The sequence below is a fragment of the Schistocerca piceifrons genome, chromosome 7, assembly GCF_021461385.2.
Source record: "Schistocerca piceifrons isolate TAMUIC-IGC-003096 chromosome 7, iqSchPice1.1, whole genome shotgun sequence".
NCBI lineage: Eukaryota > Metazoa > Arthropoda > Insecta > Orthoptera > Acrididae > Schistocerca > Schistocerca piceifrons.
This window is the reverse complement of record NC_060144.1, coordinates 578,317,990-578,345,332: the sequence shown is the minus strand read 5'-3', so window position 1 is coordinate 578,345,332 and position 27,343 is coordinate 578,317,990. Positions and strand designations below refer to the sequence as shown.

At 44.6% G+C, this 27,343-nt stretch overlaps 1 protein-coding gene and 1 pseudogene across 1 annotated transcript in view; one reads left to right on the top strand and one right to left on the bottom strand.

The window, feature by feature from the left end:
• LOC124709090 (probable cytochrome P450 6a13) overlaps window positions 1-27,343 on the bottom strand; it is a 110,564-nt gene that overhangs the window by 10,417 nt on the left and 72,804 nt on the right. Inside the window, exon 5 of the mRNA XM_047240737.1 lies at window positions 10,945-11,259. Coding sequence (XP_047096693.1) covers window positions 10,945-11,259 — 315 coding nt within the window. The remainder of the gene's footprint in view (window positions 1-10,944; window positions 11,260-27,343) is intronic.
• On the top strand, window positions 9,612-9,729 carry LOC124709269 (annotated as a pseudogene).

Below are 27,343 nucleotides of genomic sequence, written 5' to 3'. Positions count from 1 at the left end.
TAGCAATTCAATGAACTGTGGAAAAATTGAAATTTCTGTTTTATGGAAATGGGTTTACGTGTAAGAAATGCGCTAGCAACATAAAATTTTCATCCAGCGTCGGAATACTCTCGGTTGATGAGCATCTTATTTCAGCATCTCCGAAACAGATATATTGCTTATTCGGTCGACAATAATGTTTTGTTAGAGAGTTTTGAGGTGTGAATTGAGTGGAACTGATTTTAGAGGCAAAAAGGTCAGTGGAGTTAATGGGCAAAAGGGAGTAATAGATGCTCGGAAAATTTTTTCCCAATCTCCCGAAGTGTGGTACTGTAAACAATGATAAGGCTGTTAATCACAGTGATAAAAAACCAACTACTTCACACCATGGAAGTGGCACTGTTTCTGGTGTCTGAATAACCGTGAAGTGATTCAAAGTCGAAAAAACCTGAAAAGAGCTACCCTTTTAATGAAATGATGTAAAGCAATCGTTACTCAGATCTCCGCCGACTTCTAGCATATAAGAGTCAGTAAGTGCATTCACAAAAATATTTTTAGAAGTGTCGGTACTTTTCAGCTCCAGAGTAGCCTACATCAGAATCAATGCCGCATCCCTTTTTTGTTTGTTCTTCGCAACAATGTAGAGTGTATTTTGGTTCAAGGTCTATATTGGTTATCGTAATTTACGCAAGCGTGGAAACAGATGCCGAAAAATTCAAGATGATTGTATGCTCCATGCTTGGGAAAGGGACATCTCCTTCGTCGGCTTGTATTAGCGTGTTGTGTGGGCGTTCTCTGGTTAGAACATATTTTGATGTTTGAGAAAAGGTTTCGAGTAATTGCAGAATAATTTTGTAACAGTTCGTGACAGCTAGTGGATCCTGAATATTCTCTATTTTTAATTTGCCGTTGGTGCTACGCACAGCAGTCTGAAACGGTACCAATGGTCTGCCCACAGAACTGCTGCCACACTCACACAGGATATTATAAATTCCAGGGAACCTGAGGCAGAGAAGTAGCAGAGACATTCTTTGCAGTGTTTACGTTCCCAGAGAGGCGGTGGCGCCACCAGCGCAGACGCTGACACCATCTGTGACCGTCGCCGACCAATCACAAGCCGACCAATCAGAAGCCGTCCAAGGGCTATATAAGGCCGCCACAGCAGCAGTGAAGACAGTCAGTTGTTACTGACGATGACGATGGAGGCTATCGACGAAAGCTCCAGCTTTTATCACGAACTGACGTGGCAAGGAAACCAAAAATGTTTTACATATGAGTGCCGTCGCGGGAGACTTCGTTTACAGAGGCAAAAGCAAACCAATCATAGTTTCTCCGTTAATTAGCGCAAAGATCCAATGGTAGTGAAATTTGCAGAGTTTTACGAGGCACAAGACTTCGATATCTCACTGCGTGCAGGATAAGTGGATTTGCAACACAATGTGCTATAGTCAAAGCAAAATAGTGTCTGCGTTCCATCCAGAATATATGGGTGGGTGGATAACCATAATACACACGTATTATTTCTATTATGCAGAAATGGTATGCTCCTAATCATCAGCTTCTGTTTCAAATAACATCTATTTGATCGGCACAGTCAACCTTCAACTGTGTCGAGGTAATTGAGAGTGCCCCATATCAATGCCCATGATGTAAGGTACTGAAGAAATTCGAGGTGACACTTTCAAGCCTAAACCAAAAACAGAACATATGAACATTGAAGAAAAATTTCTGTAAAACACACATTTACCTAAGTCGCTCTTCAGGAAAAAATTTATTTTTGCTTCCTTTTAGAAATTTAACGATACCTATTTAAAAACGTGTAATAATTTTCTTAAGAAAAGTTATTCATAATATAGACTCTTTTGGAATGAATTAAAACGCCTAAGTCCTAATGGTAGTTCCAGAAGTACTAAGAGTAATTGATGTATGCAAACTAGGCAAGAAATTTCTGTGGTTTTAGTGGGAGCCATAGTGGGCAGAAATTGTGGGGGAGTACATAGACTACAATATACATAACCGAATTAGTGACATTTCATTGCAACTACTAGTAGATTGTTACAATACAGGAAAAGTGGCATCTGGTATTCGGCAAGTAGGTTAGAACACGGATATCGCCTACTGCCCTCCCCCCCCCCCCCCCGCCCCCAAAGACACACACATCTCGTCCTCGCCAATCACTCAGTCTTTCTCTCTCTCTGTCTCTCTCTCTCGGACGCGCGCGAGTTGAGTATACAGGGTGGTCCATTGATAGTGACCGGGCCCAATATCTCTCGAAATAAACATCGAACGAAAAAACTACAAAGAACGAAACTTGTCTAGATTGAAGTGGGAAACCAGATGGCGCTATGGTTGGCACGCTAGATGGCGCTTCCATAGGTCAAACGGATATCAACTGCGTTTTTTAAAATAGTAACCCCCATTTTTATTACATATTCGTGTAGTACGTAGAGAAATATGAATGTTTTAGTTGGACCACTTTTTTCGCTTTGTGTTAGATGGCGCTGTAATAGTCACAAACGTATAAGTACGTGGCATCACGTAACATTCCGCCAGTGCGGACGGTATTTGCTTCGTGATACATTACCCGTGTTAAAATGAACCGTTTATCAATAGTGGAAAAGGTCGATAGCGTGTTGATGTATGGCTACTGTGATCAAAATGCCCAATGGGCGTGTGCTGTTTATGCTGCTCGGTATCCTGGACGACATGATCCACGTGTCCGGACCGTTCGCCGGATAGTTACGTTATTTAAGGAAACAGGAAGCGTTCAGCCACATGTGAAACGTCAACCACGACCTGCAACAAATGATGATGCCCAAGTAGGTGTTTTAGCTGCTGTCGCGGCTAATCCGCACATCACTAGCAGACAAATTGCTCGAGAATCGGGAATCTCAGAAACGTCGCTGTTGAGAATGCTACATCAACATCCATTGCACCCGTACCATGTTTCTATGCACCAGGAATTGAACGTCGTGTACAGTTCTGACTCTGGGCACAAGAGAAATTACGGGACGATGACAGATTTTTCGCGCGTGTTCTATTTAGCGACGAAGCGTCATTCACCTACAGCGGTAACGTAAACCGGCATAATATGCACTATTGGGCAACGGAAAATCCACGATGACTGCGACAGGTGGAACATCAGCGACCTTGACGGGTTAATGTATGGTGCGGCATTATTTGAGGAAGGATAATTGGCCCCCATTTTATCGATGGCAGTCTAAATGGCGCAATGTACGCTGATTTCCTACTTAATGTTCTACCGATATTACTATAGGTGTTTCACTGCATGACAGAATGGCGATGTACTTTCAACATGATGGATGTCCGGCACATAGCTCGCGTGCGGTTGAAGCGGTATTGAATAGCATATTTCATGGCAGTTGGATGGCCCGCACGTTCACCGGATCTGACGTCCCCGGATTTCTTTCCGAGGTGAAAGTTGAAGGATATTTGCTATCGTGATCCACCGACAACGCCTGACAACATGCGTCAGCGCATGTTGTCAATGCATGTGCGAACATTAGACACCGCAAACTACTCGCTGTTGAATGGAATGTCGTTACACGTATTGCCAAATTCATTGAGGTTGACGGACATCATTTTGAGTATTTATTGCATTAACGTTGTATTTACAGGTAATCACGCTAAAACAGCATGCGTCCTCAGAAATGATAAGTTCACGAAGATACATGTATCACATTGGAACAACGGAAATAAAATGTTCAAACGTACCTACGTTCTGTATTTTAATTTAAGAAACCCATCTGTTACCAACTGTTCGTCTAAAATTGTGAGCCATATGTTTGTGACTATTACAGCGCCATCTAGCACAAAGCGAAAAAAGTGGTCCAACTAAAACATTCATAATTCTTTACGTACTACACGAATATGTATTAGAAAATGGGGGTTCCTACTTTAAAAAACGCAGTTGATATCCGTTTGACCTATCGGAGCGCCATCTAACTGGCCAACCATACCGCCATCTGGTTTCCTCCTTCGATCTAGACAAGTTCCGTTCATTGTAGTTTTTTCGTTTGACGCTTGCTTCGTGAGATATTTGGCCCGGTCACTATCAATGGACCACCCTGTATATGAATGCAAGGAACATGACTGGGACCATAACATCGTAGTGATGGACAACAGGCTGAAATTCTTGAATATAACTAAGGAGGACTACATAATGAAATCCAGAAGCGAGAACTTAAGATGAAGTCAAACGAACTGAAGAGCCTGTTGATGCTTTGACCAACAGTCTAGGTAACAGCTTCGAGAGTAGCTCAGAACAAGAGGAACACAATTTAATAGGAATGGCAGTAAGAAGGTCAGATAATACGTAAAAGGTGCAGTTAAAATGGAGGCGAAGAAACAATGGATGACTCAGGAAGTACTCGAGGTTACGTACAAAACAAGAAAACATAAGGTTCTCACGAAAGAGGTAGTAGAGTACCTCCATAAGTTGATTACGAATGAAATGAACGGTAGCGTAAACATTCTGAATGAAAATCGATGTGAGAAACATCTGCAGATGCCGAAAAGTAAAACTCAGCAGAGCGTACAGAAATATGTTACACAACTCTGAGGAAGTAAAAGACATAAATGTTAAACAATGAGTTGCCAATGGAAAATCTGTATGAAATTTAGATGAAAAGATATAATAATGGGAAGATTACATCGAAGGCCAGAACGGTGGTAAAAAACTATCCCGATGCATGGCATAAAGTGAAGAGTAAATTAAGAAGCAGAAATATATGCTCGAGAAGAGCGGTCTGAGTGTGACAGAGCACTAGGTGAAGCACAAACAAACCATCTGGATTCGATGATATACACTCCTGGAAATGGAAAAAAGAACACATTGACACCGGTGTGTCAGACCCACCATACTTGCTCCGGACACTGCGAGAGGGCTGTACAAGCAATGATCACACGCACGGCACAGCGGACACACCAGGAACCGCGGTGTTGGCCGTCGAATGGCGCTAGCTGCGCAGCATTTGTGCACCGCCGCCGTCAGTGTCAGCCAGTTTGCCGTGGTATACGGAGCTCCATCGCAGTCTTTAACACTGGTAGCATGCCGCGACAGCGTGGACGTGAACCGTATGTGCAGTTAACGGACTTTGAGCGAGGGCGTATAGTGGGCATGCGGGAGGCCGGGTGGACGTACCGCCGAATTGCTCAACACGTGGGGCGTGAGGTCTCCACAGTACATCGATGTTGTCGCCAGTGGTCGGCGGAAGGTGCACGTGCCCGTCGACCTAGGACCGGACCGCAGCGACGCACGGATGCACGCCAAGACCGTAGGATCCTACGCAGTGCCGTAGGGGACCGCACCGCCACTTCCCAGCAAATTAGGGACACTGTTGCTCCTGGGGTATCGGCGAGGACTATTCGCAACCGTCTCCATGAAGCTGGGCTACGGTCCCGCACACCGTTAGGCCGTCTTCTGCTCACGCCCCAACATCGTGCAGCCCGCCTCCAGTGGTGTCGCGACAGGCGTGAATGGAGGGACGAATGGAGACGTGTCGTCTTCAGCGATGAGAGTCGCTTCTGCCTTGGTGCCAATGATGGTCGTATGCGTGTTTGGCGCCGTGCAGGTGAGCGCCACAATCAGGACTGCATACGACCGAGGCACACAGGGCCAACACCCGGCATCATGGTGTGGGGAGCGATCTCCTACACTGGCCGTACACCACTGGTGATCGTCGAGGGGACGCTGAATAGTGCACGGTACATCCAAACCGTCATCGAACCCATCGTTCTACCATTCCTAGACCGGCAAGGGAACTTGCTGTTCCAACAGGACAATGCACGTCCGCATGTATCCCGTGCCACCCAACGTGCTCTAGAAGGTGTAAGTCAACTACCCTGGTCAGCAAGATCTCCGGATCTGTCCCTCATTGAGCATGTTTGGGACTGGATGAAGCGTCGTCTCACGCGGTCTGCACGTCCAGCACGAACGCTGGTCCAACTGAGGCGCCAGGTGGAAATGGCATGGCAAGCCGTTCCACAGGACTACATCCAGCATCTCTACGATCGTCTCCATGGGAGAATAGCAGCCTGCATTGCTGCGAAAGGTGGAGATACACTGTACTAGTGCCGACATTGTGCATGCTCTGTTGCCTGTGTCTATGTGCCTGTGGTTCTGTCAGTGTGATCATGTGATGTATCTGACCCCAGGAATGTGTCAATAAAGTTTCCCCTTCCTGGGACAATGAATTCACGGTGTTCTTATTTCAATTTCCAGAAGTGTACGAGGTGCATTCAAGTTCTAAGGCCTCCGATTTTTTTCCTCCAGACTGGAAAGAGATAGAAACATGCGCATTGTTTTAAAATGAGGCCGCGTTCATTGTCAATACGTCCCAGAGATGGCAGCACCATACGGCAGATGGAATTTTACCGCCAACGGCGAGAATGAGAACTTTTTTAAATACTTAAAATGGCGACGTTTTCCTTACTTGAACAGCGTGCAATCATTCGTTTTCTGAATTTGCGTGGTGTGAAACCAATTGAAATTCATCAACAGTTGAAGGAGACATGTGGTGATGGAGTTATGGATGTGTCGAAAGTGCGTTCGTGGGTGCGACAGTTTAATAAAGGCAGAACATCGTGTGACAACAAACCGAAACAACCTCAGGCTCGCACAAGCCAGTCTGACGACATGATCGAGAAAGTGGAGAGAATTGTCTTGGGGGATCGCCGAATGACTGTTTAACAGATCGCCTCCAGAGTTGGCATTTTTGTGGGTTCTGTGCACACAATCCTGCATGACGACCTGAAAATGCGAAAAGTGTCATCCAGGTGGGTGCCACGAATGCTGACGGACGGCCACATGGCTACCCGTGTGACATGTTGCCAAGCAATGTTGACGCGCAACGACAGCATGAATGGGACTTTCTTTTCGTCAGTTGTGACAATGGATGAGACGTGGATGCCATTTTGCAATCCAAAAACAAAGCGCCAGTCAGGTCAATGGAAGCACACAGATTCACCGCCACCAAAAGAATTTCAGGTAACCGCCAGTGCTGAAAAAATGATGGTGTCCATGTTCTGGGACAGCGAGGGCGTAATCCTTACCCATGGCGTTCCAAAGGGCCCTACGGTAACAGGTGCCTCCTACGAAAATGTTTTGAATAACAAATTCCTTCCTGCACTGCAACAAAAACGTCCGGGAAGGGCTGCGCGTGTGCTGTTTCACCAAGACAACGCACCCGCACATCGAGCTAACGTTACGCAACAGTTCCTTCGTGATAACAACTTTGAAGTGATTCCTCATGCTCGCTACTCACCTGACCTGGCTCCTAGTGACTTTTGGCTTTTTCCAACAATGAAAGACACTCTCCGTGGCCGCACATTCACCAGCCGTGCTGCTATTGCCTCAGCGATTTTCCATTGGTCAAAACAGATTCCTAAAGAAGCCTTCGCCGCTGCCATGAAATCATGGCGTCAGCGTTGTGAAAAATGTGTACGTCTGCAGGGCGATTACGTCGAGAAGTAACGCCAGTTTCATCGATTTCGGGTGAGTAGTTAGTTAGAAAAAAAATCCGAGGCCTTAGAACTTGAATGCACCTCGTATTGTCATAGTTACTGAAATCTGCGAGAGATGCAGAAACTTGAAGTTTAATGACGTTGGAGTCAAATGTCAATGACCGAGCGAGGTGGTGCAGTGGTTAGCACACTGGACTCGCATTCGGGAGGATGACGGTTCAATCCCGCGTCCGACCATTCTGATTTACGTTTTCCGTGATTTGCCTAAATCGCTCCAGGCAAATGCCAGGATGGTTCCTTTGAGAGTGCACGGCCGACTTCCTTCCCCATCCTTCCCTAATCCGATGAGACCGATGACCTCGCTGTTTGGTCTCTTCCCCCAAAACAACCCAACCCAACCCCTCAAATGTCAATGGGACGAATGATTTATCATGAAGTTTTCAGAAGTGCGTTACCATTCCATTACCAAAGTATGAAGATCAGAACCAATACGAAAACTATTAGACAGTTAGATTGAGAAGTCATGCTTGTAAATAATTGATTTCAATAACATGGGAAGGTGGGAAAGAAACGTAAATATGTTTAGTACTAGAGAAAGTACTTGACTGTGGAAGGCAAAAGAAGAGAAATCTGGATAAGATGTTGGTATTTGTTAACCTTGAGAAATCCTTGGATACTAGAAGTTCGAACAAAAATGAGCACAATTTGTATAAAATTTAGATACAGATAAAAGATCCAGTACACTTACGGACACATATATCAAAACATCTGCAAAACACAGCAGGTGATAATAAAAAATGTAAAAAATGGAAGGTAATTTTGTGTTAAGAAGGATATAAAACAGAATTGGGAATTATCACCATTGTCGCTCAACTTTTACTTCGAAGAACAAATAATGGAGGTGCAAGAAACTTAGGAAAAATAGTGGACAGTTACGAGAAATAGATACTAAGCCATGACCCATACATTTGATAGGCCATCTGACCAGCCCTAGTAAGACTTAAATGTTGACGTAGTGGACGACGTACTTAGTAGCAAAGAACACCGCTTAAAGATAAACAGAGAAAAAAGCATTATGGACGTGCAGTGCTCTAGGATGGCCCTTCCAGTCGTCTAGCAACAGATTATCTATTTCTAGATGTCCTGGTAAAACTCCATTAATCTCTCCCTCATTTTCGTAAGGTGCTCGAGAGATTTCTTTGCTCGTCAAATCTTCTCTCGTACTTGTCCATTTTGTATGTCATCTTCCCTGTGAATTTTTTAACGGTAGCACGAAATTAAAACTGATAGCTGTCTTTTTTCTCTGGATTTCCATTGCTCTATCTTCCACTTACGTACCATGCTGCGTTAAAGATGTGAAGTCAGTTCCCCTCTCTGTAAGGCACTGCAACCAAACGAAGATCACATCGATCGAGCACGCACCTGCAGTACCCTACATCTACATCTACATACATACTCCGCAATTCAGCGTACACTGCTTGGCGGAGGGTACCTCGTACCACAACTAGCATCTTCTCTCCCCGTTCCACTCCCAAACAGAACGGGGGAAAAATGACTGCCCATATACCTCTGTACGAGCCCTAATCTCTTTCATCTTATCTTTGTGGCCTTTCCGCGAAATGTAAGTTGGCGGCAGTAAAATTGTACTGCAGTCAGCCTCAAATGCTGGCTCTCTAAATTTCCTCAGTAGCGATTCACGAAAAGAACGCCTCCTTTCCTCTAGAGATTCCCACCCGAGTTCCTGAAGCATTTCCGTAACACTCGCGTGATGATCAAGCCTACCAGTAACAAATCTAGCAGCCCGCCTCTGAATTGCTTCTATGTCCTCCCTCTATCCGACCTGATAGGGATCCCAAACGCTCGAGCAGTACTCAAGAATAGGTCGTATTACTGTTTTATAAGCGGTCTCCTTTGCAGATGACCCACATCTTCCCAAAATTCTACCAATGAACCGAAGACGACTATCCGCCTTCCCCACAACTGCCATTACATGCTTGTCCCACTTCATATCGCTCTGCAGTGTTACATCCAAATATTTAATCGACGTGACTGTGTCAAGTGCTACACTACTAATGGAGTATTCAAACATTACAGGATTCTTTTTCCTCTTCATCTGAATTAATTTATATTTATCTATATTTAGCGTTGGCAACGGCCTTGCCGCAGTGGATACACCGGTTCCCGTCAGATCACCGAAGTTAAGCGCTGTCGGGCGTGGACGACACTTAGATGGGTGACCACCCGGGCCGTCATGCGCTGTTGCATTTTTCGGAGTGCACTCAGCCTCGTGATGCCAATTGAGGAGCTACTCGACCGAATAGTAGCGGCTCCGGTCAAAGAAAACCATCATAACGACTGGGAGAGCGGTGTGCTGACCAAAAGCCCCTCCTAATCTCATCCTCAGCTGAGGATGACACGGCAGTCGGATGGTCCCGATGGGCCACATGTGGCCTGACGACGGAGTGCTACATTTAGAGTTAGCGGCCATTCTTTACACCAATCACAAATCTTGTCCAAGTGATCTTGTATCCTCCTACAGTCACTCAACGACGACACCTTCCCTTACACCACAGCATCATCAGCAAACAGCCGCACATTGCTATCCACCCTATCCAAAAGATCATTTATGTAGATAGAAAACAACAGCGGGCCTACCACACTTTCCTGGGGCACCTCCGATGAACACTCACTATCGAGGATAACGTACTCGGTTCTATTACTTAAGAAGTCTTCGAGCCACTCACATACTTGGGAACCAATTCCATATGCTCGTACCTTAGTTAGGAGTCTGCACTGGGGCACCGAGTCAAACGCTTTCCGGAAGTCAAGGGATATGGAATCCGTCTGATATCCTTCATCCATGGTTCGCCAGATATCATGTGAAAAAGGGGCGAGTTGAGTTTCGCAGGAGCGATGCTTTCTAAAGCTGATGCATGGACAGCAACTTCTCTGTCGCAAGGAAATTCATTATATTCGAACTGAGAATATGTTCGAGAATCCTGCAGCAAACCGATGTTAAGGATATTGGTCTGTAATTTTGAGGATCCGTCCTTCTACCCTTCTTATATACAGGCGTCACCTGCGCTTTTTTCCAGTCGCTCTGGACTTTACGTTGGGCAAGAGATTCGCGATAAATGCAAGCTAAGTAAGGAGCCAATGCAGTAGAGTACTCCCAGAAAACCGAATTGGAATCCCATCAGGACTTGGCGATTTATTTATTTTCAACCCATTCAGCTGCTTCACAACCCCAGGCATGTACATGCAAAATAGATTATAGAAGATGTTGGACGTGATAGTTATTCAGAGATATAATGTTAGCTCTACGTAGAGGAAGACGATGAAAAAATTGAAGTCTATGAAAAGATTGATACAAGAATCGTAAAATGATAGTTTTGGACTCAAAACGGAGCCCTAGGGGACTCGGAACGACGGGAACTGGGGAACCGCTACAGAGCTCGCTTAGCGGCGGCGGGCACTCACCCACGCAAGGCCTGGCGCCCCAGCCGAGCGCCAGGTAGCAGCCGTCGCCGCCGCCGCCGCCTCCGGACTGGTGCTCCGGCGCCTGCTGCCGCCCGCTCAAGAAGCGCTCCGGCCGGAAGGCGAGCGGCTGCGGGAAGTGTGCGGCGTCCCTCTGCAGCTGCGCCACCGACACGCACACGCAGTCGCCCGGCCGCAGGCGCGCCGCCGCCCCCGCCGCCGCCCCCGCCGCCGCCCCCGCCGCCGCCCCCGGCACTTCGTACGGCGCCGCCACCTGCCGGCACGCCACGCCCATCGGCGGGTACAGCCGCAGCGTCTCTGTGTGGGCAGAGCAAACAAACACCAGCGGGCCGCTCTAATTTATTGCCTCCCACGCTAATTAGATATTTACCCAGGGCAAGGGCGGCCCATGAAGCCATACTTACATCTAGCTAGACACATCTTTCACTAAATCTACATCTCTATCCATTCTCTACAAACTACTGTGAAGTACATGGCTGACGGTGCTTGCCACTTTATTTTTATTTACTTATCTATTCATTTCACCTTATCTGATTAGGGTAATTAGCCACTTTTACTATTACACTTTGCAAGAGTTAAGATAATTTTTTCATTGTTTAGACACAAAAAACACTTTAAATGGTGCCCCTTAATATCAAATGGTTCAAATGGCTCTGAGCACTATGGGACTTAACTTCTGAGGTCATCAGTCCCCTAGAACCTAACTAACCTGAGGACATCACACACATCCATTCCAGAGGCAGGATTCGAACCTGCGACCGTAGCGGTCACGCGGTTCCAGACTGTAGCGCCTAGAGCCGCTCGGCCACTAAAACAGGATACTCAGATTAATTAACCACCAGGAAGGAACCCTATATAAGTGTATGATTAGGATGAAAAAACTGGAGGAACCAGTTTCTGTAAAGTTCAAGAATGAGCATTAAAACACAGTTTAAATTAATGGTTCACGGTGTACAAAAGTAAAAGTACAAAAACAGTTATCTGGTGGCCGTAGGCTTGGGTGTGGCGAACAGTTATGACGGCTACACTATCCACCGTACGTTCTGCAAGTATCTTGCCGTGTGGGCTACATTTCTCTTTTCGGCGTCGTTGATTTTTACATACAGTAGCCCAAAAACTCGCGTCTATGCCTTAAGCCGTTTGCAGTATCAATCCGAGCAATTTTGTGCCAATTTTCAGGCAAAGTTTCTCCTGTTCCTCTATGTTGCTGGCTCAATCACTGCTGCCTATAGACTCTGTGGCTTACTTCCCGCGCCTGCTTTAGGTAGCGCGCCAGTTCGCCCTGTCTCCTTTTCCACTCCCCAGAGCAACATTCCTTTTAAACAAAAGACAAGGGTTTCACATATACAGCACCTGATTTGCATTTTGTTACCTATGACACAACAGCTTTAATACGGCAAGTTAAATGGCTATTCGATTATTAAGGTCCGATCATTAACTACAGTTAAAATTAAAGTTTTTTTTTCTATTTCCAGCAGTCAGCTTCACCTTCCATATACTTATATATGCTGTCTCTCTATTATAGTATTTGTTTATAGTTCATCTACATTTTTTATAATTTTTCCTTTGCCCTTAAAATTTTCGCATATTGGTACTATATTTTCTGTAGATGTAAAGTAAAGTGTGCTATACTGGAGTTTTAAGTTCTTTGCGTTGTATATGATTAATGTGTGTAAAATACTATGTAAATTATTTATTACGTTAAATAATTTTCTGATGAAATGTTCTATTTTAAAATATTGTGTGTATAAATTGTTCACGTTGATGTAAATTTGACAATTTAAGAAATAGTCACGCTTATGAAGAATGTAAGAAATAGGTGTTATGTAAAAGCCAGCGTGCTTTTGTTTACAACGAAAGTGGCTCTGGGGAGTGGAAGAGCTGAACTGGTGCGCTACCTAAAGCAAGCGCGGGAAGTAAGTGGTGGTGGTGGTGGTTAGTGTTTAACGTTCCGTCGACAACGAGGCCATTAGAGACGGAGCGCAAGCTCGAGTTAGGAAGGAGTGGGAAGGAAATCGGCCGTGCCCTTTCAAAGGAACCATCCCGGCATTTGCCTGAAACGATTTAGGGAAATCACGGAAAACCTAAATCAGGATGGCCGGAGACGGGATTGAACCGTTGTCCTCCCGAATGCGAGTCCAGTGTGCTAACCACTGCGCCACCTCGCTCGGGGGAAGTAAGTCACACAGTCTGTAGGCAGCAGTGATTGAGGCAACAACGCAGAGGAGCAGGACAAGCTTTGCCTGCAAATTCGCACAAAATTCCTCGGATCGAGACTGCAAACGGCTTACTGCATAGCTGCCAGTTTTTGGGCTACTGTATGTAAAATTGAACGACGCCAAGAAGAGAAATAGAGCCCACACGGCAAGATACTTGCAGGCCGTACTGTGGATAGTACAGCCGTCATTACTGTTCGCCACACCCAAGCTTACGGCCATCATATAAGTTCTTTTGTATTTTTACTTTTGTACAGCGTGAACCATTAATTTAAACCGTGTTTTAACAATCATTCTTGAACTTTAAAGAAACTGGTCCACCCTGTTATTTCAACCTAATCATACACCTATATAGGGCTCCTTCCTGGTGTTTGATTAATCCTAGTATCCTGTTTTACAGACTTGTGAACTGGCAAGGTAACATAAAGGGGCACCATTTAAAGTGCTTATTGTGCCCAAACAACGAAAAAAGTTTCTTAACTATTGCTAAATGTAATAGTAAAAGTTAGCTTGCGTAAAATTCAATCAGAGGAAAGCCTATTTACTAGAATCTGTTAAATGTCTATACAGAGTTAGCTTTTGAAAGTAAATTCTAATAAGAAAGAGGTTTTCTTGAAGTGAAATGTTCAGTATAAAAAGTGTGTTCTTTAGTATCTAAGTGTTTTAGTGTTTTAGTTTGTGAATTATGGAAAGTGTTTTTCTAGAGGTCCCCCCTGGCCAATTTTTTGTAGGTCCCTTGAAGTTACCTACTGGACTTTATCTCTTTCAAAAACGTAATATATAAAGGTGTAGTCCAACATTGTTTACGTAGTGTAATATCTATTTGAAGAAGGAAGTAGCAAGAATGTAGGCAAAATTCGTATTTCTGCTTTTCGAGTACTTCCCTGTTTCATTGCCCAGATAGGCTGGCGACCATTAGTACATGTTTTAAACCACAAAAGGAACTGAGTTGCCCTAGCTTCAATGTAATATTATTCATACTGCGTTTCCATGAAACTTTTTGGTATGGTATTAGGAAAAGAAATGAATAGTCTGATTAATTTATCAATTAGACACAGCACACGGTCAAATCCTGTAAAAAACGTAACTCTGTCGATCAGCTTCTCCTATTGACAGGACTATCCTCCCATTGTGTACTTTATTTGAAAAATAAACAAAATTTAGTAAGAGGGTTATACGTGGCATCGTAGAGACAGGGTTTTCTGATATTTAGGTAGAACCATACTAAATTACAATACTAGTGGAAGGGTTATATCACAACCACTTAGATATTTGCCGTATCATTATACCAGCTTTCCAATACCTTCGTCACAGTATTTTTACACCAATTTTCTGCGCTGCTCTACAGTCTCTATGCCTGTGCCAAAATGTCTTGATGGCCATTGGCTCATGTGAGCAGAGATTAACCGCAGAGGATGCCAAGTCCTGGCTCTATGGTGGTTGATGAAACTCTTCCCATAGGAAACGCTGCGGGAGCGTTTTCATTGCCCTTGCAGTGCACAGGAGAATTGTCACGATGAAGAAAATGCACGACAGTTAAGTTGTGTGGGTTACATGACGTCAGGAGAAATCAGTCAGCATGCACTCTTACTTAGAGGGAGACACTATTTTCCAAGCATCTTTACGTTCTCATTCTGCGTTTAGAATCTGGCAAGTGCTACGTGATGCTATCGGGAAGCACACTAGAGACACAGCTGACACATTAAGCTTCATCGGATTTGCATTACGGTTGCCGCTTCACAACCAATCCAACCTTAATAAAAGAGTCGCCCTCGTAGTATTAAAATGATTTCAGTGGCTATAGTGACAACATGAATACTGGCAGCACTTGTACCACTGCTGCTACTGTCACTAATAATAATAATTATTATTATTATTATAGCCGGCCGGGGTGGCCGAGCGTTTCTAGGCGCTACAGTCTGGAACCTCGCGACAGCTAGGGTCGGAGGTTCGAATCCTGCCTCAGGCATGGATATGTGTGATGTCCTTAGGTTCGTTAGATTTAAGTAGTTCTAAGTTCTAGGGGACTCATAACCTCAGCAGTTACGTCCCATAATGCTCAGAGCCATTTGAACCATTTGAATAATAATAATAATGATACTGCCAGATATGAAAACGTTTTACATGAGTAGGTATACCAAATCTGTGTTTTGTGATAAGGGAGTTCAGGGGACAGGAAATTTAAGGAGACTAGGAGACTCCACTAATTAAGAGCACTAGGAAATGAGAAAGGTCTGGTTGGAAAGAAAGATGCACAAGGGTAACGATTGTACACGAGGACAATGGTAATCATTATTTCTGCTTCAGTAGATACGTCATTTACTATTGTCTGAAGCTGGAGATGTTATGCAGTTCTCTAACATAATGAGGAAGGTTACTCCATAGTCGGATTCCCGCTACGGAGAAGAACTTGGAGAAAGTGGCTAAATGATGGAGAGTGACAGAAAGGATTCCGTTCTGATGGTAACGAGTGTTCAGGCAAGAGCATTAAGATCGAGGAGACATATGGCGTCGATGTACATTGATAATAAGACAGTACAGGAGACAGAGTCCATGGAAATCTTTACACTTGTCTGTACGCAGCCAGGATAGCAGTTCATATTACGGTTAAATGTGATAAAAGAGTATAACATCACGGAAGTAACAAACACAGGCATTCACAACCAGTTCCAGGAGTCGTGATCTCTCCAGACAAAGGCCTTACTAATTGGAAATTTAAGTGTTTATAAAGTTTCATTTTCAGTTGAAATGAGATGAGCTCTTTATATTTTTGTGTGGCGTTCAAAGATGCCGATGCCTTCTTGCACAATGCAGTTACATGTTCAGTCTAATTTAGATTTTCATCTGATATTCCTTCTAAACGTTTTGCTGAAGAAGAGGAGTTGATATTTGTCCCATTTTGGGTTAAAGATGGTAAAAATTCCCGATAAGCCTAGGATGACCGACCAATACTGCTTTGGATTTGGGAGGGTTGAGCTTCAACGCTCTATCCAGAGCCCATTCTGACAGTACATCTAGGTCGGTATTGAGGTTCTCGATAACTTTCTTAGAGTTTGTTTTTCACTTACAAGGGGAGGTCGCCAATTGTGAAATTCAGATTCGATTCATACTACGCATAATAAAAGCTCATGGCCAGAGGTGTAATGTGGCAAAGCACCAAGATGCACTTCTCAGCCGTTGTCGAGAAAATCGACAGTTAAAAGAAACCGTTGCGGTGAAATACTCTCTGCGATTAATAATTTTCTACAGCGTCGTGGCGCAGCAGTAAGCGCTCGGGTTCGTATTCCAAAGGTCGCCGGATCGAATCTCGCGACATGCAACTTGTTTTAAATTATTTGTTTTTTTTTGTAATTCAAATATATATATATATATAATTCCCGGCAATCAGTTGCAACAATTATGCATATAATAAGTTGCTGAAAGTCGTTTGCCTTGGAAAAATAAAACTTGAAATAAAACACAATATCACAAATAATATTCAAGTGGATACAATTTATTGAAAAGTTCGCTATACAATCGCACATAATTAGCAATTAGTGACCAGAAGTAGCTGGAGTGTCGCACCAACCACAGTGATAGTTACCATAGAAACATGGGAAGCAGAAAACAGCACGACATCGAGCACATCTGATCAACGATGCGTTTTTACAAGAACAATTGTTTTTTAAATTATCTGTTGGGAAACACATGTGATTGACATTCTGAAAAATTGTTCTATCGTTCGTCAGGTTTGATGCATACCGCGCGTATCGTATCATATCGGCAAAAATCGGAGAAAACAATTGGTGGTGGACGATGAATATATATATATATATATATATATATATATATATATATATATATATATATATGTGTGTGTGTGTGTGTGTGTGTATGTGTGTGTGTGTGTGTGTGTGTGTATGTTTGTTTACCCTTGCGCCAAGACGCTGCAGAAAAGTACTAATCGTAGAGAGTATTTCACCGCAATGGTTTCTTTTAACTGTCGATTTTCTTGACAACGGCTGAGAAGTGCATCTTAGTGCTTTGCCACATTACACCTCTTACCATGAGCTTTTATTATGCACAGTATGAATCGAATCTGAACTTCATAATTGGCGGCCTCCCCTTGTCAGATACAACTTGAAGTCATTGACGAAGATGTGGTATTTGCAGCAGGACAAAATGTACAGTGAAAATAGTACAGTACACTGTGGGGCGCCTGACACCACGTGTCGCCGTTGTGACTTTGTTGCGCCGCACATGACGCATTGCTGACCAGGGGTCAGGTATGAGCGAAACCATTCCACAGTGGTGCCAACTCCCCCCAGCAATGTGACGAGACCTCATTGCTTCCATGCCTCGACACGTCGCCGTTGTTATCAGTGCCACAGGTGGACATACCGGTATTAGGCAGGTGGTCGTAATGTACTGGCTGATCAGTGTATGCCATCACTATATTACCTGCCACCAAAATTTGATACAGCCGGATATCTGTACGAGTTAGCTGATGACAAGTGTTATTTACTGACATGATAAGTACATTGCGCAATACGATTAAATGATCACTTTTTCGGAACTTTGTGATGATATCCCATTGCGACGTACAAGTTTCAAATTCGGCTCAAAGATGACTATGATCTATCCATGCAACGATGCAAAAGTCTGGCGCCCTTCGACGTCATCTTTGGGCTCGGCGACGCTCCAAACAGCAAGGTGTCGACGCATGAGGGAATAACTCTAAAGGCTCAGCAGTTGTATGTGAACTGTACGGTGGATTAATGATGTCACATTTGCAACAAATTTCATCACAGCGCTTCCTAATGCTACTGTGCACGTATCACACGATGGGAAGGTAGTCACAGCCACTATAGCCCACATTTCACCTCTTTTTGTGAAGCCTCTGCGATGGAGATAAGAACCGCGGTACCTAGCGTTCAATAGGAGCGGTTTTCTTACAGTTGGCGGCGAGAAGCATTTCAGACACACCGCCGCTCAGAATCGACAGGAAAAGGCCTCAGGGGTTGATGTAAAGGTTCGTCAATAAAACTACCCATATTTGTTGGGCTTCGGCTCCCTTAAATTTCGCCGGCCGAAGTGGCCGAGCGGTTCTAGGCGCTTCAGTCTGGAACCGTGAGACCGCCACGGTCGCCGGTTCGAATCCTGCCTCGGGCATGGATGTGTGAGATGTACTTAGGTTAGTTGGGTTTAAGTAGTGCTAAGTTCTAGGGGACTGATGACCTCAGAAGTCCCATAGTGCTCAGAGCCTTAAATTTCAAGGCGGAAACCACCATCTGCAGTGCGATGAGCAACAGGTGGACGTTCTTGATACCTTTTCTCATTACTGGCAGCTGGTCCCCCCCACAGGTGATTCCGCGTTTCTGTAAGGACATCGTGGGCCTGCAACCCCACTGGACGGGATCGCACTACTTTTGAGCGTAGCGTGACAGAAATTCTTGCTGTTGTGTAGATGCTAGAACCAGCTGGGACCGTTCGTAGTTATTCGACGAAATGTGAACGCTATCAGAAACAGCAAAGGGTATTTTTTCAGCCCTTCCATTTCGACGCGCAAGTCGCCGAAGTGGCGTCAAATCGAAACACTTGCACCCGGAGAACGGTATACCCGACGGGAGGCCCTAGTCACACGGCAGAAAAATAATAGCCCTTGCGTTACGCTACCCTGCTGTGGCGAGTTACAGAGAACTGCGACACTGACGCATGTGTGAATAAAACGGCGAAGGGTCCCTCTGAGACCGCGCAGTTCGGCTACGTCCCTCAGTTCCACCCACTCACCTTTGTTGAGCACACTGAAAATGTATCTCTACAATGATGAAGTCCTACGTGCCTGTAGCTCTAGCTCCTGCCAGTGGTCGTGGAGAGTCGGAAGAGTGTCTAGGGATTTCCTGCTTGTAGCCATCTATGAATTCGCCACAGGTTTTCTCTGTCGATGTACGTTTTCAAAATGATCAATGTAGGTGTGCGGGTGGCACCGCGGGTGTTACTGAATTACAGTCTCAGAGGGGCGCTTTGCTATTTAAACGTCGCACACCCCCGTCAACACGCCACAGGAGGGCCCGAAATAACTGTGAAGAAGTATGAGCACCGTTAGCTGTTGTGGATGACTTTCTCATTTCTTCGAATGTTTTTTACGGTCCCCTCTGGTTCCAACCAGTTCACCAGAGAAAAAGTTGTTGTCAAGCCACACTCCGAAGGAGTTTCATCATGTTCATTGGAGTTGCAGGCCCACGATGTCCTTACAAAATGGTGGAATAGTGCGAGGGATGTCAGCAGTGTCAAAGATTGTAAAGAACGTCGCCCAGCTGGTCGTCGCACAGCAAACTGTCGTTTTCGACCGCGAAATGTGTGGGAATCAGAGCCCAAAGGAAAGGGGTGGTTTTATTGATACCATGTATACCACCCCGTGATGTCTTTATGTGTCGACTGTGAGTTGAAGTGCGTCTGAAATGTTTTCCGCGACCAGTCAGAAGAAACTCGCGTGATACCAACGGTGGGCGTCACGGTTTTGGCCTCCATCGCAGAGGCGTCAAACGAAAGGGGCGAAATAGGGCCAAGAGTGGATGTAACGATATTCCCATCGTGCGACATGTCCACGGCGGGATCGGCTGATGCCACTTGTTTCAGTACACACAAGCAGCCCTTAGCGGCAATCTTAAATATTTAACTAGAAATGACATCAAAACTTTACGTAGGATGTTGTATTATGTGACGTGGCCTTTTTGGCGTTAAAATTGTATGACGAGAACTGTTACGCTCAACTTCTTATGTGTGTAGTATAAATTCTGATGAAGACTCTCTTAGTTTAGGAGTCGAAACCATGGTCAATTCGACTATAAAATCCATTGCAACCAGCGGGCTTTCTTTACTATAAGTAATATTTTATGAGAAACTGTCAGAAGAGAAACTGTCAGATGTCAGTTTGATCAGCGCTCGAGAGCGATTTATTATGACACTTTTTTTTTAATGTTGAAAGACTGGTAAAAAAGAATTGAATTTTGTATGTAATGTGCGTCACTACCACGGAGTGGCATGATAGGGAAGAGACGATGGCGGCAGCCAACAGGTAGCGGGCATGAGAGGGGCACAGCGGGCGGCAGTGCAAAGCTGGCCAGCCTGAATGGTTCAGGGGGAGGTCTGTCTCCAGGAGCCGGCCGGTCTGGCCGAGCGGTTCTAGGCGACTCAGTCCGGAACCGCGCGACCGCTACGGTCGCAGGTGCCAATCCTGCCTGGGGCATGGATGTGTGAGATGTACTTAGGTTAGTTAGGTTTAAGTAGTTCTAAGTTCTAGGGGACTGATGACCTCAGATGTTAAGTCCCATGGTGCTCAGAGCCATTTGAACAATTTTTTTTTTTTTTTTTTTGTCTCCAGGACGCGAGCCTGTAGCGTTTGCACGAGTCGATTTCTGGGTTGCAACTGGCCGTACACCCCAACTGTTGGGACTTGGATTACTTCGCGACTCCAGTCCACATCTTGACACTATTTTCTCATGAGTGAAACCGTAGATCATATTTAAAGTTTCCATAGAAAATCAGGAAAGAACCCATAAACTCGTAGCTTTTTGAAAATAGGAACTGTTTGGCAGCTGTGTGCGATCGGTCCCTAAACTCCTAAGACCTATTTACAATAAGACAGTGGCTGTTAGTCAGACTCAGACTGCAGTTGAAACATTGGCGCTACATTACTTCAGGATGGTTTTCTCAACTATGATCAGTCCTCAAGTGATTTAGACATCGAACCACCGAGTAATGATAAGGTCATACACCGTAAACCGAAGAAAATAAGGAAATAAGGTGCAAAGTAGAAGTGCAAAGCTGGAGTGTCGCTGAATAAGCGGTGTTACTTAGCCCTATACTGAAAACGATAACGGAAAATGTCCACAGTAACAATAACGGGATCTGAGGCTGCATAATACGCATACGAATGTTGGGATCTACTCGAAGTCCTCATAAGAGCCGACACGAATGAAAGAGGCTACGCGGAAACACCAAGAGAGATCCTTCCGTGAATGAATCAAAGTCATAATCCCTCATTATCACGGGGATTGAGCCACAGGAACTTGGTGTGTGGTCCTACGAAAGATTGAAATTTTTCAAATAGTAATTTACAGGGAGGACATAAAAATGTCATTTTGGTTTTGGATCACATAAAATTTCTTATTATAAGTATTTTCCTGGATTAAGCTGATTTTTATTTGAACAACCGTCCGCCCCGGTAGCTGAGTGGTCGGCGTGACAGACTGTCAATCCAAAGGGCCCGGGTTCGATTCCCGGCTGGGTTGGAAATTTTCTCCGCTCAGGGACTGGGTGTTGTGTTGTCCTAATCATCATCATTTCATCTCCATCGACACGCAGGTCGCCGAAGTGGCGTCAAATCGAAAGACCTGCACCAGGCGAACGGTATACCCGACGGGAGGCCCTAGCCACACGACATTTCCATTTTTTATTTGAACAACCTTGGCATCCTTACAGGTTTATATAAACCACGCCGCCGATTGACACTTGGCGTGCAGGAAAATGGGCTAAAACAGTCACCGTTACACATAAAAATCATCCCGATCCACGTAGAAAAACGACTTTCAGTGAATATGAGACAGCAAATACTGGGAGAAACGAAGAAAGGATTCACTGTTATTACAGTAAACTAGTCTACCGGAAATTTGGAACTTCACGTTGGACAGGATCCCTTTTGCCTAGCAGTACTGTGCAGACATCAGATCCGAAATTCCCACTAACTAGACTTACATAATCCCTTCTGAGAGAAAAGTCTGAATGAAAATCTCACACCCAGTACAAGACGTGTTGTTCAGAGAGGAATACATCAGGTGTACCGCTCTATCAATGCATGACACGTTTAAAAGATAACGTACCGTATTCGATGAAGTATTTCGTGCTGGAGCGTTTGCAGCGTATCACTAAACACAAACGATAAACAGATGCCTGCGGAGGGTGATCCTTGTACCTCAACTGAGTCACACTGCTACACATGTTAATCGTAATTTTATTTTAGATTCACATTATAGTGAGCAGAACCATTCTACCTGTTTTAAAAGAGCAAGAAAATAAGAAGTCAATAGTAATTACAAGGGATTAAGTTTACAGTATCCTTCATAGGAACGTAGGCTAAAATAGCTGCAATGTGAAAAGTACATGTGCTAAATGCCTGCCACACGTGGGAAGGAGAGCGATCCGGGATTAGCATGCAGTGAACAAGGGAAGCCATCGATGTTTATGCTTTATAGTCGTATTGTCTTGAATGAATTATATCTATAATAATAGCATTTTCTAATGTTAGATTAATGTGTTCAAATATAGCTGTCCTTATGATTGCTACAACTGTCTCTAAGCAGTCTCGTTCATATGTTTCCGTAATAATATGCGGAAGAGAACCATATGATTAAGAGTTTTCTGTGGTAGTTATAGGTACGTGTAGGTGTTGTCTGGTGTTAAATTTCATCTTTTCCAATGAAGCAGCACTTGTCAGCCTGTCTTAACTGAGGTATATGTTCCTCAGAGACTTTAATTCTTTATTCGGATAAGATTTTTTGACTATTGAGTTATGTGACAGGGTTTCTTTTTTCGAATATTGTAAGCATTTTTTTAATTCACTGCTACTGGCAAAACTGTTTAAATAATTGATAGATATTTTGCCTAAAGTTGTCTTGATGAAAGGTTATTTGCTGAACAGTTTTCTCAAGGGATTCATATAAGTGGAGGCTTAAGTGTTTTAAATCACTTTGGCTTGTTATCAGATTCATATTACTTTGAGTTGTGGGTCCACGTAAGGCGGCATTGGCATGTTGAAATGGGTTAATGTTAGATTTAATAAAAGTTTCAATTAATGTTTTACGTAAAATATGAGACCCAAGGTCATTCGATCAATCCACACCTTTGATCCCGATGGCCCAGTTCTCTTCAACACTAGGCGACAAACAGTCATTTGGGAAAAGACTTTCTAGCAATTGAGTTTGTTAGCTTCTGGTTTTTATTGAGATCATAACTTTTTGTGACAACCGTCTTGGGAGCTAAAGTAGTAGGAAAAGAAACAGAAAAGCCTAGCAGGAGAAAAGGTGTACTTTGGTGTAGCTATATAGTTGCATAGTTTTTAGTATTACGTTCATTTTTACAACGCATTAACATTCGTTAAAGCAGTTGCGCTCATGAGCAAGAGGTGCGAACGACAGATATTGTTACTGTACATGAATTAACTGACAAGCAGATCTAACTCTAAAATAATGGTTTTAGTTTTAAATTATTATTATTATTGTTTGCTTCATTCGGGGATTATTTTTTGTTTACTTTTTGCCCTATGTAGATTCTGAATATGTACATTGTGGGTCCAAATCATAAAAGTGATTCTATCAATCAAAATCAGAAGCACCGTTGTCTTTAAAAAGCATTTTTTTCTAAAATTATATCTACATTACATGTAATGTGGCAACTATTTATTCACAACCGATACAAAAGAGTTACATGTTTGCACCTGTTACTGTCTTTCAAAGTAGTCACCGGCGTTGTGTAGAACCCGTTACCAGCGATGTGGAAGGCGTAGTATACCGTTAGCAGAGTCTGTTCTGTTGATAGAGAGAAGGGAGCGGTCTACTGCCTGTCGGATCTCTGGAACAGTTCTGAAGCGAATGTGACGAAGTGGTTCCTTCATCGTCGGAATCAAATCAAAGTCACAAGAACTTAAGTCCGAGGAGTATGGTGGATGGTACAGTACTTCCCAGTCCCATCGATCGAACAGAGCAGCCACAGCTTGCGCTGTATGCGCCCCTCCATTGTCGTGCAAAATAATGGGTGGGTTGCACAGAAAGTATCGCCACTTCTTTCGCAAAACTGGTCGCAGGTGACGCTCCAAAAGCGAATAATAATACTGTGCATTGACGGTCCACCGTGGAGGAACGTAACGCGTTAGGATAACACCATTTCGTACATGAGGATCACCATAACTTTCGCCATACTGAGACTCTGACGCACTTTCGACTTTCGCGGCGACCCATAATGACGCCATTCGTTGGATTGGCGTTTTAGTTTTGGCTCGTACGGTGTGGCTCATGTCTAATCCAGTGTTACGATACGGCGTAAGAAAGCCTCTCCTTCGCCGGCCGGTGTGGCCGTGCGGTTCTAGGCGCTACAGTCAGGAACCGCGTGACCGCTACGGTCGCAGGTTCTAATCCTGCCTCGGGCATGGATGTGTGTGATGTCCTTAGGTTAGTTAGGTTTAAGTAGTTCTAAGTTCTAGGGGACTGATGACCTTAGAAGTTAAGTCCCATAGTGCTCAGAGCCATTTGAACCAAAGCCTCTCCATCGCGCTCATAGCGCGTACGGCTGAGGATCGTCCTAACGCATCCATTTCTGCATTTCCGTCAAGTCATGCGGAACCCATCGTTATGCAATTTTTCTCATGCCCAGGCGTTCCTTCAGGATGGGAAGCACAGCCGTATGCGCTAATCCGGTTCTTGGGATAGCTCACGAATCGTATGGCGTCGATCACTGTCCACGAACGTGGAAACAGCATGCACTTCTTCTTCAGAGAAGCTAGGACGACCTACGCGATGCATGTCTGCCACAGTTTGCCGATCTTTGGTGAAGGCTTTGACCCAATGTGCCAGTGTTCTGTACGGCAATGCCGACTCCCCCGGACGCCTCTTGAACACCTGGACGACACTGTCGTGCTGTACGACCTCTGGCACATTCGATCTGGATCCCACACCGTTGTTCCTGTTTCGAAAACGTACTAACACCGTTTCGTTAGACCGGTCGCTCACAAGTGACTGTTTCCCTCGACTGTGCGCACGCCGGTGACGTTGGAAGGGCGCGTCCATTTTCTCGGAGGTAAGATAGATATGTCGACAACGTGTGCTGTCAGCGGAAATAGTAGATTCCATTGCACAGTGTCTCCACAGCAGTGTTGCCACTATTTAAGTTCCAACCTACGTATTTCTGCGGTTATTTCACACAGATTTGTTTGTTAACACTGACAACTCTACTCAAACGCCGCTGCTTTCAGTCAGTAATTGGAGGCCGTCGCCCACTGCGTTATCCGTGGTCAGAGGAAATGCGTGAAATTTGGTATTCTCGGCACAGTCTCGACGTTTCGGAGATCGGAATACTGAATTCCCTAACTATTTCCGAAATAGAACGTCCCATTGCATCCAGTTCCAACTACAATTGCGTGTTGAGCGTCTACTAATTCCCCTCGTGCGGTCAAAATGACGTCGGACGCCTTTTCACAAGAATCATGTGAGTACGAACGACATCACCGCCAGTGCATTGTCCTTTTATACCTCTTGTGAGACTACCGCCATCCGTATATGTGGCTATCGCTATTTCGTTACTTCCGTCATCTCAGTGTGTGCTGTGCGTTTTAAATGGTAGAATTTGTCAACATTAAAAGACAACCCAACTACGAACATAGTGAAAATGACATGTATTGCATATACTGTTACCTGATGGCTCTATTCTATTATGTCGCTTGCGCCTTGTCCCGCGGTTACGCAGGGTCGGCCATGGTTCATAGGATGTGGCTTGTTAATTGTAAGGGGTGGCCGGACGCCCTTCCTGCCGCCACCCTGTACCCCCCAGGACGGAATTAGTGTACCCCAACTGTCTGTGTCTAGTGGACTACATGAAATAGTGTCAAAGTGTTCAGATGTCTGCGAGCTGTGTAACTGAGGCGGAACGCAGCGATCAGCCCAGTATTCACCTAGCGGGATGTGGAAAACCGCCTAAAAACCATATCCAGGCTGGCCAGTACACCTGACGTCGTCGACAATCCACCGGGCGGATTCGATCTGGGGCCGGTGCGCCTACCCGAGTCCAGGAAGCAGCGCAGCAGGCTGGCCAGTACACCTGACGTCGTCGACAATCCACCGGGCGGATTCGATCTGGGGCCGGTGCGCCTACCCGAGTCCAGGAAGCAGCGCGTTAGCGCTCTCGGCTACCCTGGCGGGTATATTGTTACCTGATGGTGACATCTTAAAAAGACAGAATGTTCACATCGATAACAGTATATGCAATAAACACTATCTTATCGGTGACGGTATGAATAACGTATATTCTTGTCATGATGTACTTACAAGGGAACCTCCCAATCGCACCCCCCCCCCCCCCCCCCCAGATTTAGTTATAAGTTGGCACAGTGGATAGGCCATGTAAAACTGAACACAGATCAATCGATCGAGAAAACAGGATGAAGTAGTGTGGAACTATGAAAAAAATAAGCAAAATATACACACTGAGTGTCCATCAAGGACAGTGTGACCTTAGGAGCGCCGTGGTCTCGTGGTTAGCATGAGCAGCTGCGCAACGAGAGGTTCTTGGTTCAAGTCTTCCCTCGAATGAAGAGTTTAATTTTTTATTTTCAGACAATTATCAAAGTTCAGGCACTCACATATAATCAACTTCGCTCTCCAAAATTCCAGGACATGTTCAGATTTGCTTGGACATATGCAGGATTTGACTGTCTACACACGGAAAAAACGTTAAAAACATATGTTTTGACAGAGCACAGGGAAAACTGTGCGACTGTGAAACTGTTGCGTTCATTTGTTGCAGTTTATGTGACAAACTCTTATGTTTTCATCACTTTTTTGGGAGTGATTATCACATCCACAAGAGAACCTAAATCGGGCAAGGTAGAAGAATCTTTTTACCCATTCGCCGAGTGTAGAAGTTAGGTGGGTCGACAACATATTACTGTCATGTGACGCACATGCCGTCACCAGTGTCGTATAGAATATATCAGACGTGTTTTCCTGTGGAGGAATCGGTTGACCTATGACCTCGTGATCAAATGTTTGTCGGTTCCCATTGGAGAGGCACATCCTCTCGTCTACTAATCGCACGGTTTTGCGGTACGGTCGCAAAACACAGACACTAAACTTATTACAATGAACAGAGACGTCAATCAACGAACGGACAGATCATAACTTTGCGAAAATAGAGGAAGTAAACTATTCACTCGAGGGAAGATTTGAACCAAGGACCTCTCGTTCCGCAGCTGCTCACGCTAACGACGGCACCTCGTACTACCCTTGATGTTGCTTATCTTGCACATGGACTACTCAGTTTGTATATTTTGCTTATTTTTTTCATAGTTCCACACAACATCTTCCTGTTTTCTCGATTGATCTTGTTCAGTTTTTCAAAGCCTATCCACTTATAACTAA